Raw genomic sequence first — 15,335 nt, forward strand, 5'->3', positions numbered from 1 at the left:
CAATAAGATTAGAGTGGTGCTGGAAAAGCTCAGCAGGTCAGGCAGCATCCGAGGAGCAGGAAAATTGACATTTCGGGCAAAAACCCTTCATCAGGAAAACATGCTTTTCCAGCACCACTCTAATCTTGATTCTAATCTCCAGCATTTGCAGCACCCACTTCTGCCCTGAAAATGACAAGTGCTGGAGATCACAGAGGGTCAGAAAGCATCTAGGGAGAGACAGCAAGTTAACGTTTCGAGTCTAGATGAAGAGCCATCTGGACTCAAAACGTTAGTTTGCTCTCTCTTCATGGATGTTTTACTATCATATAGCTTGCTAACATAGCCTGAGGTGAAACGGGATGGTTGGAATTAGGTGCTATTATGAGGGGTAAGGGCTCAACTTTTGAAGCTATCACAGACATCACTGATTAATATTTAACTCACATTTGGAACACTTACTCCAAGCAGACTTCCACAGGTTCCATAAGACTCCAGACAGGGCAAATGTGGTCATGGACACTATGTGAATTATGAAGGAAAATCCCTGCCAAAGAGTTGGAAGTGAAGTCACCAGTACTGGTGCCATTAACAGGATGCAAACCAATGACCTAGAGATCCGGAACAGACTCCTCGACCGATCTCTCTGTTCTAATCAAAAGGCCAAGAGGGGCAATTGTGGCATCTCATCTCTACACTGCTCTGCAGATCCTCAACACACAATAACTCAAAGCAACGACTCAAAACAATTCTGTGATGCCTACAACAAATAAGAAATTAGAGGCTTTTACTTTTTGCATAGCATCATCTTGAGCTCAGGGCGTCTCAAAACACTTCACAGCCAATTGAATGTAGTCTGTCTTTGTACCAGCAACTCTGTACACAGTAAGGTCCCGAAACAGTGATGACAGGATAATCTGTCTTTCACTAATTTTTTTTTTAGATTAGACTTACAGTGTGGAAACAGGCCCTTCGGCCCAACAAGTCCACACCGACCCGCCGAAGCGCAACCCACCCATACCCCTACATTTACCCCTTACCTAACACTACGGGCAATTTAGCTTGGCCAATTCACCTGACCCGCACATCTTTGGACTGTGGGAGGAAACCGGAGCACCCGGAGGAAACCCACGCAGACACGGGGAGAACGTGCAAACTCCACACAGTCAGTCGCCTGAGTCGGGAATTGAACCCGGGTCTACAGGCGCTGTGAGGCAGCAGTGCTAACCACTGTGCCACCGTGCCGCCCACAACTAATGTTAGTTTATGGATAACCATTGACCATAAATGGTAAAACCTTCCCTTCAGATAGTGCGATGGGATCTTTTACATTAATGGCGACCGGGCAGATGCAGCTTCAATTTAACACATCATTCAAAAGCAGAATTATGAATTATAGAGTCCTGGATTTGTATAGCACAGGTGGAGGTCATTCATCCTGCACCTGGACATAGTGAGAGATAAACAAAATGGAAAACGTCCTGAGGACAAATAGGCGGCATGATTGACTATCACACTTATAAACATATTTTCCCTTTACATCACCGTCTGATTAATCCAATGTTATTTTAGCTGGAGCCACACGAATGAACTCAGGAGGACTACCCCACCCCAGCATCACAGACTGTGAGAACCCTGTCTGAAAACAGCTACATTTTCCCTTCACAGCCTAACATCTTGTCATGTTCAAATGTGGAAACAGCAGATGTTTAGAAACCTTCCAACATGTTGGCAGCATTAACTTTTACTGTACAACTGGAAAAGGCAAGAAGGAACCAAGCAAAAGGCTGTATTTGCATTGGGAATAACCAGGGATTGCCCGGCCTTTCCAGCAACAACACATTGACAACCAATGAATGATGGTTTCAATCAACTCAGTTCCGTTGGACGTGGGTGTCAGGTAAGTCCTGTCCGGCTTGATGTGGCCAATTCTTCAGCACTCTTATCATGGTGGACGTGATGTTCTTTCTGAACAACATCCTCATCTTCCTCCTCAGAAGACTGCTTTCTCGTCATCCATAATGTTCCCTCCTTTGTCTGCAATGGGTGCCCACTGCACTGCATGCGAGGGTTACAGAGCACACTCTGTCTACAGCATACTGCAAGGAACATCCCCCAGACCTGTCCATGTGTTAGAACTTCACCTCGAAGGGGCTTATTGTCTGCCCCATGATGGGCCTGGTGGCCTCATTCGGGTTGTATTGTGGTCATCAACCATATTTGGAGACGGTACCTCTGGTCTCCTGGCAATTGTTCCTGTAAGGTACACAGCTATTAGAATGAAGCAGGAACCTGAGGGTTATCAATAAAATCGGTGTCATGGGTGCTTTCAGAGTACTTGGCACAAGCTTTTAAGATGTGGTTACAATGATCACAGATGAGATCAACATTGATTGATTGTAAACTTTCCTATGCATGAAGTTAGTGGAGTGATAATTCAGTACTCTCAATGCTACCTGAGTACCTTTCCCTGCACCTGAACTGCTCCGATAGATGTCCAATTCTGTGGCAGTGTCCCGAGACATCCTCATTTAGCAGGAGCGCTGCACCTCGCACATCTTGAGGCCATTTCAGTGAAGGCGAAGCACTTTGGACCTCTCTAATCAGTGGCTCAGTGGTTAGCACAACTGCCTCACAGCGCCAGGGACCCGGGTTCGATACCACCCTCCGTCTGGGTGGAGTTTGCATGTTCTTCCCATGTCTGCGTGGGTTTCCTTCCAGTGCTCCAGTTTCCTCCCACTATCCAATGATAGGCAGGTTAGGTGGACTGGCCACGCTAAATTCTCTATAATATGCAGGGATGTGTAGACTAGGTGGTCTGGCCATGTTAAATTCCCCATAGTGTGCAGGGAAATGTATTGGCCATGCTAATGTGGGGTTATGGGGATGCAGTGACATGCTGTCTGGGGCGTCGGTGCAGACTGGATGGGCCAAATGGCCTCTTTCTGCAGGGATTCTATGAATTGTCTTATCTGAAGTTTTTCATCCCTGGAATCGTCCTTGCAACGTTTTCTGCACTCTCTCCAATACACTCACATCCTTCCTAATGTATAGCACCCAGAACTGTACACAGTACTTCAGGTGAGATCTAACCAGCCTCTTATAGAAATTCAGCTTCACCTTCCCATTCTGATGAAATAAAATCATCCAGTTCCTAAATACTGGCCCTGCCTTCCTCTACCATTCCCAGCCACAGCACAGATACAGCCTGAGGAACAGGCTGACAGCTGCTCTATATTATACAGCCATTTCAGTTGATTCACATAATAAGAAACATAAGTCCTTTGACAACTGTTTCTGAAACAGAAACACAACAAGAATTTCCTTTAGCAAGTGCTGAAGGTAAGCACGCTTATCTGAAAAGGTAAGCTCACTTTTCTCTGGCTGATGAAAATAGTCAGCAATCGCATTTACCTCCTGGCTTTGTTGTGGGAGATTGCTGTGCACAAATTTGACTCACTTCCTCCATTGCAACAGGGTCCCCACAGCAAAAATACTTCACTGGCTTTGAAACACTTCAGGAAGTGCTGCGGTTCTGAAAGGCGCTGGCTAAAATTGCGAGTTTCCTCTCTCCTTGCCAACATATGCAACAATTTAACAGGAGCAGGGCCTGCAGGAAAGGCTCCTCAAGGTTGCTAGGGATGGACAACAGATGCCAGTCGCACCCACATCTCACCAAGACACAACTTGAAAGGCAAACTGTCATAATCTTCCAGACATTTCCGTGCAATTTCAGAATTCCAGAAATGTCAACACCTCTCCTGATGAGTGGACACTCAGAGAACATTCACACGCAAAATAATGCAGCTAACATATTTAGTGTCACTTTTTCACTGTTCTTCTAATTGCCTGCCCTACAAGGACTGGCATGGTCTAGGAAGCAAGGGCTCTACTCTGCAAATTTCAACACCCAAGCTGTGGACGTGCAAGTCACCCTGCAAATCTCTCAGCTCTTCAGAAACCTCCTCATTTCCCCAACAGCAACTTGCGTCCTTTCAAACTTCACTTGATTTATTATCGACTGTTTCATAGCACTTGTCAGGTGGATGCCAAGGAGGTGAAATCTTGTACCCATTCCTCCCATGTCCACATTACTGAAAATGAGGAAACAAGGTCACGTTCTGAATTCAGCATCTTCAACAGTGTCGTATTCTCTGTGGGCAGCACTGAAGTGGTGGCCTAGCTTTTCCACTCAAGTCTGGAGGTTGAGGGTTGACATTACAGAGGTTTATAAAGACATGAGGGACACGGATAGACTAAATAGACAAGGTCTTTTCCCGGGCGTGAGGGAGTCCAGAACCAGAGGGCATGGATTTACGGTGAGAGAGGAAAGATATAAAAGAGACCTAAGGGGCAATGTTTTCACGCAGAGGGTGGTACGTGTATGGAATGAGCTGCCAGAGGAAGTGGTGGAGGCTAGTACAATTATGGCATGGAGAAGGCATCTGGATGGGTATATGAATAGGAAGGGTTTGGAGGGATATGGGCCAAATCTGGTAAATGAGACTAGATTAATTTAAGTAAATTAAAGTCCTAGTTAGACCTCATTTGGAATATTGTGTTCAGTTCTGGTTGCCTCATTATACGAAGGATGTGAAAGCTTTACAGAGGGTGCAGAGGAGATTTACCAGGATGCTGCCTGGACTGGAGGGCATGTCTTATGAAGAAAGGTTGAGGGAGCTAGGGCTTTTCTCATTGGAGTGAAGAAGGATGAGAGGTGGCTTGATAGAGGTGTACAAGACATAGGTAGAGTGGATAGCCAGATACCTTTTCCCAGGGCAGAAATGGCTATCACGAGGGGGTATAAATTTAAGGTGTTTGGAGGAAAGTTTAGGGAAGATGCCAGAGGTCAGTTCTTTACATAGAGAGTCATGGGTGTGTGGAATGCACTGCCAGCGGTGGTGGTAGAGTCAGATACATTTGGGACATTTAAGCGACTATTGGATAGGCACATGGATGATAGTAAAATGAAGGGTATGCAGGTTAGTTTGATTGTAGGGTATTACAAAAGGTCAGCACAACATTGAGGGCTGAAGGGCCTGTACTATATTGTTCTATGTTCTAAGATATCCAGTCGGCATGATGAATTGGACTGAAAGATCTGTTTCTGTGCTGTCCATCTCTATGACTCTATGACTAGGGTTGTGTCCTCGCAATCTTTCAACTCAGGTGTGGGAGTACAGGAACTGACGCTTGGTTGACACTACCATTCTATTACTGAACCACAGTAATTCAGAGAGCAGGAAATAAGGAAGGGTGAAGCAGCAGAACTACTTGGTGGATTTAAAGAGCCAACGTACCTCAACCTCTCCACAGTCACACTGCTCGCCTTCCTCCACATAGCCATTCCCGCACCTTCGCCCTCCATACAGAGTGTTTGTGTCAGGCATGTTGAACAGGCACATTCCTCCACCATTGTTCAGATATTTTTGAAGTTCCTTCTCATTGCACTTGTTGAAGACTTTTGGAAATGGATCACTGAGGAACAAATGCATGGAACAAGCAACATTGAACTCTTTGATACATTGCCCAGATCAGGTGTGTGATATACCATTTCATACCAATAGTGTTATGAAGTTGAAGGCATGTACTGTACCTTTAAGAGAGAGTGAATACTGTTCATGCACTGAGAATTTGCAAGCCCCTGTGTATATGACTAGATGACAGTCCCAGAGTGTATTAGAAAATTGAAAATATGTAATATTTAGTTGTGAAAAGGAAACCTGAGTTTTGGTTGCTATTTTGACAATGATTTAAATTTAACCAATCAGTTTAAATTATGCCCCAAGATACTAAAACCCAATCAAGTTTGAATTTATTGTTTTGCCAACATCAAACCAATGAGATGATCAATGTTAGGGATATAAAAATGTGAATATTTTGAAAATTGGACAGAGAGCAACTAACCATCAAGACAGACTGAAGAAATTGGGAAACACTCTCTATTAAAGATACCTTTTTTAATGATACATACTTGCAATAAAAAGAAAGAAGACAACCCAGGGAATTCAGCAGCCGGAAGACTGACGTCACAGGAGGTGACAGCTGCTGTGTAGTTTTGAAATTAAGTTGATGTAACTTTAGTAAGTGTCTTATTGGAACAGCATATTGTTATAGAGTTGGAGGCAGATAATAAGCAGTTAAGAGAAAGTGGGGGCTTAGAGTTGTGAATAGTTGCTGTTTAATGTTCACTTTTAGAGTTAAAGAATAAATTAATATTATTTTCTTTAAGTAGTGGAATTTGGGAGGTCTCTGTCACTCATATTTTAACAGATTATGAGGCAAAGTGAGCTTTTAGGGGTGTTTGGTTTAATTAACAGAGGGGTTCACCACCATGTTATAACAATAGGATGATTACACTGTGAGAGGCACAATAACACAGTGGGTTAGATTAGTTGGCTAGATTATGAAGCCGAATGAGTTTAACATAATGGGTTCTTATCTCTCTTCTGGCTAAGCTGGTTCTTGCTGTATTGCCTTGCCACATTGCCCAACATTGGCAACCAAAGGTTGGACTGATTGGACCTGGATCCATGTGCGTTTAGAAGAATGAATGGTGATCTGATAGAAACATGGAAGATCCAGAAGGGACCTGACAGGTAGATGTGAAAGTTCTCCTTGTGGGAAAGGCAGGAAGTCATGGGCACAGTTCAAAGGTAAAAAGGGTCTTCCTTCAAAATGAGACAAGGAGGATGTTTCTTATGAGGATCGTGATTAGTTAGAACTATTCTCCCCAGAGAGCAATGGAGGCAGGGTCATCGAACATTTTCTAAGGCAGGCATAGCTAGATCTTTGATTAACAAGGGACTATCCAGGGGTGGACAGGAATTGGACTTGGCTTACAAATAAGCCAGCATATTGAATAGTGGAGCAGGCTAGAGGGGCTGAATGGTCTACTCCTGCTCCTAGTTCTTACGTTCATAAAGTGACATAAACCATGATTAGCAACACTCGGACATTGATAGCATTGTGTAATTAGACAGAATGAACCATGAATGAATAATGCACGCCTATGTTGAATCTGGCCTGATTTGGTTTACCCAACTGCTGTACATAGAAACATACAATTTGATTACTATTGGTGAGAAATGTTCGCAGACCACAAAGGTGGTTGTGCAATTCTAAGTCCAAGTCAGAACAAACCACAGTGAAATGACGGGTTTTCCTTCATCTAATCTTGCATCCCATACACAAATTGAAATGCAAGCCCTGACAGACTGAATCTGGCTCACCTCAAAATTATAATCCTCTGCTACAAAAACTCTATTCACATTATATTGTAGTAAATACTGATTCATCAGTTCTGAATTTCTGGTACTGACATTAGGATTGCCAACCCTCCAGCATTGCCCTGGAGTCCCCCATGAATACAAACTTCATCTCAAGGATCTTGCTGCAGGCAAGTAAGTGAAATTTTATGGGCCACTAAGATAAAAGTATGTAACTTTCTTTTATTCTTCCTCTTAGCCCACGTTTACTAATTATAGAAATTTTATAAATGAGACATAGAAATAAGAGTTGTTTAGCCAACAGCATGTCCAAGAAAACAGATTTCAGGACTCTCATTAAAGCAGCCAAACTGAGATGATTCAACAAAGGTCAATGGTTTCATGTGTGCAGGATTTCCCAAAGGCAGTCAGCTGAATTCCTCTAGTTAGCAGAACACTGTGCACCAGTGAGGCTTATAAGTCAAAATAGGTTGCGACAGATTTCTACAGCAACATTTCTAAACCACCTCACCATCCACTCATCTGAAAACCTGCTGGAGTTAAAAAAAAGGACTTAACATCTTAACGATTTTTGAGAAGATTTGTAGCTCAGGTTGATGATAACTATGTAGGTTAGCTCTCTGAACTGGAAGATTTGTTTTCAATATCTCTCACTGGGCAAGCACTAATGTCTGAGCACCTGAAGGAATACCACACTGATGGATATTAATTCAGAGTAACTGAGTAACATAAATGTTCTGATAACAGTCTTGCTCACAGAAAACCATAAATGAGCGTATTTGTAAAGTGGCTGGATACGTTTAGAAAACAACTGGTTGGTAATGCAGAACTTGAATATTTCTAAAAATAGAGAAAGGATGTTGAAGGTTTTCACTGTGCAGTCATTAGGACAAATGAAAGAATATCAAATTCTAAAGAATCTCAACAATTTATCCTACATGAGAAAAGATCCCTGAATGTTCTGTATGCTGACAACCACATGGAATGAGTGCAAGCTTGTCAAACGCCAAACAAAATGTCTACAATTAGATGTGATTCTGTGGTTGGGAAATACTTGCTGAATAATCCTGAGTGACGATACTAACCACCAATTTAAGATAATCATTTGAGGTATTAATGTGGCTTATTTATGCTTGCTTGGGGTGGCACACATTTACAGACAGGGGCTCATTTTGTTTGCAAGGAATAGGAAAATGATCAAGCTTTGCATCTTCTTGGAATTAATAAGGAACTTGGGGTGGCTATAATTTTCCTGATGAAGAGCTTTAGCTCGAAACGTCGATTCTCCTGCTCCTCGGATGCTGCCTGACTGGCTGTGCTTTTCCAGCACCACCGTCTTGACTATAATTTTCTAATTTTTTTTATAGCAATACATCAGCTAAACAGTGTTGACTTGCCAATCGATCAACAACCTTCGCTACTGTAGCTTGATTTATGATCGGTTGGAATTTGGCATTCAGATTGCCCTGATAGATGCAAGGTGAGTAGAGGTCTTTGTTTTTAGTAATATTAAAAAACATTTTGCACATGACTTGTTTTTGCGGTATATTAGTTAGACCAGGAACAAAGGCTAAGATTAGAAGTGGGATCTTCCTCAGGTGTTGGAGGTTTTGACAGACGATTGAAGAGTTGGCAAGGGACAAATGATGGCTCTTCCAGGGGGAGGCCCATCAGACACTGGCTAGACAGGGGAGGGGCCTTGCTTAGAATCCGGACCCCACCTGAGAAGTCCCACCTGAAAAGAGCTGATTGTCAATCAGTCCTAAGGATCCTGAGAACAGAGGGTAAGAAGAACTCCCAGAAGATAAAACCTGTCAGCCCTCTGCCCAACTACTTGAACAAGCCCTGATCAGGTACTATCTTGGACAGTATCAGCCCCCAGATGTGTTGCATGGTAGCTGGGTTACTCCCATTTGTAGCTGGGTTACTCCCAGCAGTGTTGAGATGTCCACCCTAATTGACCACTTAAAGGTTCAGTTAGCAGTGCTGCAGGAAGGCCCATAGCTTTCCTATCTGGGATCCAATTCAGGCAGAGGCGAGATAACAAGGGCACTTGGCTACACCACCACTCTGTCTAACTAAACACTCTTCCCATCAACAGCATCTGGGGCAGCAGATTCTACCTCAGGTCTGGACTGGGTCAGAATAGCTTTAGCAGTGTTGTGGGTGGGGTGGGAGAAACATTATAAATTAATCATTAATTCCAAATAACAGTAAACGCTTGGTGTAGTGGGGAAAGCACTAATTTTGCGATCATTCTCAGGTCAAGGTGAATTCTTGGACCACAGCGAGGTTTGGCATGTCCTTTCAACAAGAGAGGTTTCAGATTAACACTAGCGTCAGGTGTGGACAAGAATTAGCATTTCACCTCTAATGAGAAGGTCACAGACCTCAAAATGCATTCAGTGTGAATTCAGTGTACGGTTGAGGGAGCAATTCTCCTCTGCGTTACTGAAAGACTGCCACATTGTCAAAGGTACCAGCTTTCCAGTAAGACTTAAGTTTGCTCAAAGCCACTTTACAAACAAGGAAAATCCATCAGTTGCTGCTGTCTCGCAAACACAACAGGGGACACCCACAGCAATGACATAAATGAGTGGGTCACTTGTTTTAGTGAGGTTGACTGAAAGATCAATGTTGACCATGACACAGAGGAGAACTCTTTTTTGGAACTGTGTGATGGAATTATAAATAAAATCTGAAATAACTAAATGCTGGCCAAAACTAGCAAAGTATTATTTCACTCCAGGCAGACTGGACAAGGGTGTTGGATGAGAAGTGATTGTCTTTCAGACCATTTCATCAGCAGTCCAATCTTCTCTGCTTATTTGTGACACAGCAGACACAATAGCCAATATATTCTTGGTCAACATTCTTTCGCTATACAATGTTTTTTGTACAGCTTTCAGGGAAAATCCTGCAGGAAAGGTAAAATAAAGCCAGAATTTCTTTATTATTCATTCTTAATTGTAGAATAGCAGAATTCCAAACCCTGTTTTGTGCATACTGTTAAATATAAGGGTTATTAGACACAGGGAAAGGCTGTGTCTTATAAGGAGAGACTGGATAGGCTGGGACTTTATCGCCTGAAGCGTTTGGAGGCTGAAGGGTGACCTAATACAGGTTTATAAAATCATGAGGGGTAGGGATAGGGTAAATAACCAAGGTATTTTATCCAGGATAAGGGAGTCCAAATCTAAATGGCACAGGTTTAAGGTGAGAGGGGAAAGATTTAAAGGGGATCTAAGGGGAAACATTTTTACGCAGAGGGTGGTGCTTGTATGGAATGAGCTGCCAGAAGAAGTGGTAGAGGCTGGTACAATTACAACATTTAAAAGGCATCTGGATAGGTACATGGATGGGAAATGTTGAGAGGGATATGGGCCAAATGCAGGCAAATGGCATGACAGGTCATTCAGTTGTAAGGTGCATTTTGTCAAAATGAATTGGGGGCGCTGTTTCTAGAGCGCAAACTTTTCAAACACGTGTTGGCTGTAACACAATTACATTGCCAACACTTCAAGCGCTGTTTCTAAAGCTCGACTTTTTGATAACGCGGGACTGCACAAGGACGCACACATCACATTCTGGAAGGGCTGACCTCAGTTTGATTTAGGAAACCTGGTTAGCACGCAGGAGATGAGCCGAAGGGCCTGTTTCTGTGCTCTATGACTCCATCCTTGAAATCTACTCATGATTTTCACAGGTTGTAGAACAGCTGTTTGCTGCAAGGTAGGGGCACGCCCAGACCAGACACTGTGCTAACCAAACAACACTCAGGTATTACACCGACAGTTTTGTAATCTCACCCAGTGGCTGCAGCCATGATGCATCCTCCATCCTCTGGACGGGCTGCACAGCAGCCATCAGCATCGTGGCTCATCCCGAAGTTGTGTCCCATTTCGTGTGCCATAGTGGCAGCGACACCGATGGCACTGTCAGAGTGATCCTTGAGATAGAACACATTGGTAGCATAAGGAGGATTGCCAGATTTTCGTGACTGAAGTTGACCTTTTGTTTAACAGTCATTCGCTTGTTAAAATTAGACTAGAGTATGGAACAAGCCCTTTGGCCCAACAAGTCCACACCAATCTCTGAAGAGTAACCCACCCAGACCCATAACTAATGCACATAACACTTGGCAATTTAGCATGGCCAATCCACCCAACCTGCATATCTTTGGACAGTGGGAGGAAACCCATACAGACACAGGGAGAAGGTGTCAACTCCATACAGACTGTCACCCAAGGCTGGGATTGAACCTGGATCCCTAGCACTGTGAGGCAGCAGTGCTAACCACTGAGCCACCATGCTACTACTACTGCTTTATCAGAAATGCAGCAGTTCATTTTCATAGAGGCTCTCACACACACCGATGGAATAATGGATTGTTATTTCTTTTTAAATGATGTTGTTTGAGTGCAATAAATGTCCTGTACATCAGGAAGCATCCTCCACTATTTTTCAAACAGTGGTACAGCATCTTTTTTGCCCTTGCTTGGGCTGATGGAGTCACAATTTAACATTTCACCCAAGAGATGTCAGCTCTGAAAGTGCAGCGCTGTGCAGTGTCACACTAGACTTTTTCTGATGGAGGATCTTGGAGTGGAACCTGAACTCATGACTTTGCGACTCAGAGGGAAGGTGCCACCAACTGATACACAGCGGGCAAGTAAGCCCAAGGCTAGCACCACTGAAATAGCATCCACAGGAGTACTTCTGCCCTCTGTGCTCCTTCTTTCCTTGTGCTGCAACATTATTACACATCCAGTGGTCACTTTCCATGCAAGCCAACAGAGAGTGCCATTGGATACAAGGGAGCAGTGCATCTGAGACTGCTCCTGTCCTCACTCATTTCATACAAATCTATCACCCAGTGACCTCACCCTCTTCACCGGAAATCTAAAGCACTGCTCCATTAATTAACACCTTCCCCACATTAAGGAGGGCAAACACGCTGCTACGCACCATTTGACTCATCCTAACTGATAGTACCAATTGTTTTTGGAACAACATAGAAAAGCTTCTTGACACAATACTAGATTGAAGGTCTTCAATGTATTAATACAATGCAAATGCTAGTGACGTCATTATAAGCTACTGACCTGTCATACCTTTAATCCTTAAAATAACAGAACTCGATATAGAGAAAGTAATGGTGTGTTGAAGCAATTCTGTTCACTGGCACTTGTTTGAACACCATGCTAACCACATTGACTGAGAGACCATAAATACATAAATCATTACCATGTGAGGAGAAAGTGAGGACTGCAGTTGCTTTTCCAGTGCCACACTTTTTGACCCTGATCTCTCTCCTGCTGCCTGACCTGCTGTGCCTTGCCAGTGCCACATTTTTTGATTCATTACCATGTGCCAATATATTGAAGGACTCACCATATTGATCCCCCCTGACTGGTAATCTGAACACATGCCCATCAAAGGTGCAAAACCAATCGTCGTGCCGTTAAAGGAGGTCCCCCTAAATGGAAATGCACAATGGAAAGATGAAGATGAAGTTACACAACAGCAAATGGGATCCATATGTTTTCAACACATCAATATCCGTAATGCTAACCCACTTACCATTAGATTACAGTCTGTGTACCAGAAATCCATTGTATCGTTCAATCACACAAAGCCATATGATAAACAATGCACAAATAAAACTTTGGAATTTGCGTCTGAAGTCTAATTCATTAGGAGTTCTAGCAAACATAATATGTAACGTGGTGGCAACAGTTTCACTGCAGGTAGAAATCAAACTTTATGAATGATTTTCATGCAAACTTCATTTGAAATTAACCCAAATTCATTTAATTCCTCTCTGGCTACTCTGGGGAGTGCCAGAGGACTGGAGGACAGCTAATGTGGTTCCACTTTTTAAGAGAGGAGGTAGAGAATAACCAGGAGATTACAGACTGGTGAGTCTCATGTTAGTGGTAGGGAAACTATTGGAGAAAACTCTGAAGTAATGCATTAAAACCCACTTGGAAAAGCATGGGGGAATTTGGGATAATCAGCAAGGCTTTGTCAAAGGGAGGTCATGCCAAACAAATTTGTTTGGGGCCTTTCTGCACTGTATGAATCTACGAATTCTCTGAATTCTAGCCCAAACAAGCCATCTCACAAAAGCAAAATGGTCACCACAGCGGTGCAGGTGCAGTTCCAGCCCATGACGAATGGTGTCAAGGAACTGTTCAGGATGTTCAAGCAAAAGGGAAAACTGATATTCAACAGAATTCCAAAAAGCACTATGATGAATAAAAGATCTTTCTGAGGACAGTAGGGAGAGGTTAGACCTTTCCAGTCTAACTGTAAAATGAGTGACGATGATATTAAAAACATGGCCACAATTTTTGAAAACTTCGATACACATCTTCAAAAAAACTCAAACTAATAGATCCACCTATATACATTCAGAATATATTTCAATTCCATCATTTAGCATAAAGTGATATCATTCTACTCAGGCTGAACGAGAAGATGGTTCCTGTGAATTTGAAAGGAAACATTAACGATCGGAAAGATGCTCTAGAATCAGACAACATCAATACTGATGGTGTGCAGTGGAACTTAGACTTTTTTTATCAGGGAAAGACCCAAATTAAAGGAACACACAAGGGAAAATATACTGATCGTAGTGCTAGATATTATTGAAATGGATGGTCTTGCTGGCCTGGGCTTGTGTCATGATATGGAGGTGCCAGTGTTGGACTAGAGTGGACAAGGCCAGAAGTCACATGATACCAGGTTATAATCTAAAGGTTTATTTGAAGTCACAAGCTTTCAGAGCACTGCTCCTTCATCAGGTGGAATGATGATGAGAGGCAGCACTCCAAAAGCTTGTGGTTTCAAATAAACCTGTTGGACTATAATGTGGTGTTGTATGGTTTCTGACCTGAGCTTGTGTAGTTGCAAAGGTTTGCAAATGGCCTCAAGAAACCATGAAATGAAGGTGGCATAGCTGAAGGTTGAAGGCTGCACCTCCGTTTAAAAGCATCTTGCAACCTGAGGCTCAAAAGATCTGGTCCAAATGCAAGCAGAGTGTTTTCATAAGGCAGTTGAATGATTTGACGATTTGAGCATCACCTCACTCCTTGCCCAGAGTAAAGCACCAATGTAGGGCCAGAACTTGAAAGAGAGCTCATCAGGTGGCTCTCAGAGAGGTGTCTTCTCCAGATGGAAGATGAACCAAAAGGTGGAACACCCAGGGAAGAGTTCTCTAACGCTTCAGTGAGGGAGCACGATGCTATCTTCACAACATCAACAAGATCGACACATTTCACTCGAACTCCCTATTTGTCCTCTGGTATCAGCAAACCTTCTCTAATTGTCATGGTTGATTACTTTCTTTGTTTAATTAATTGAGGTATTATATCCAAACTGTTGCTCCTTAGCAAATTATCAGAAAATTACCACAAATTTTCTCTTGTGTATTTCAAGTAACTGTGATCACAAATCCCTTACAAGTTATATCCTTGCCAGAAAAAGGAAGATCCTTAACGCCTTAAAATCTCTCCAAGATACACTTCTCAAAGTTCAACTGAAATTGGCTGCAGAACGGCAGGAAGTACAGGGTCAGGTAATTAGATATACCCTTAAAGGGACATAGGCGTGAAGGAGCTACTGCAGTTGACAGAAAGACTGAAGCCATATTGTTGGCATCATTCAGCATCACATTCCAGCATTGAGCCAACTCAGCTAACAGGATGTCACTGAAAGAACAAGAACAAGATATTTCTGCCAAGTAAGATATATCCTCCAGATGACCGGAAGAAGGTAAGTCAGGCAGAAAGAGGTCATTGCTTCAATAAATGCCAAATTCTTGCCTGATTTGATTAAAGCCCAAATTGTACATGTGTAGGAGCCAACAGTGAAATCCTGGAATACAGCAAAGGTTATTGTGGTGCGTGGCAAAGTAGCGGAGAAAATGTTTTTGATTTGAGGACTCATGGTGAGATTTTCTTTTCTGAAGACTACTTCATTTTTCAGGGGCTTTTTAAAAAAATTTTCATTAATTCACTTATTAGATAATGCAGTTGCAAAGTATTAACATCAACATCATCTGTATTGTGTTTATGTTTAGGACCTTCTTTTTTGGACCAATAAAAAAGTGCATATGTCAAA

The 15,335-nt window shown here is 42.8% G+C and overlaps 1 protein-coding gene across 1 annotated transcript in view; it reads right to left on the reverse strand.

Moving 5' to 3' along the window:
- Positions 1–15,335, reverse strand: part of adam19b (ADAM metallopeptidase domain 19b) — a 248,593-nt gene that overhangs the window by 128,137 nt on the left and 105,121 nt on the right. The window contains exons 10-12 of the mRNA XM_060836711.1: positions 12,603–12,687; positions 11,018–11,157; positions 5,280–5,457 (exon numbers count right to left, since the gene is read on the reverse strand). Coding sequence (XP_060692694.1) covers positions 5,280–5,457; positions 11,018–11,157; positions 12,603–12,687 — 403 coding nt within the window. The remainder of the gene's footprint in view (positions 1–5,279; positions 5,458–11,017; positions 11,158–12,602; positions 12,688–15,335) is intronic.

The sequence above is a fragment of the Hemiscyllium ocellatum genome, chromosome 16 (genome assembly GCF_020745735.1).
Source record: "Hemiscyllium ocellatum isolate sHemOce1 chromosome 16, sHemOce1.pat.X.cur, whole genome shotgun sequence".
Taxonomy (NCBI): Eukaryota; Metazoa; Chordata; class Chondrichthyes; order Orectolobiformes; family Hemiscylliidae; genus Hemiscyllium; species Hemiscyllium ocellatum.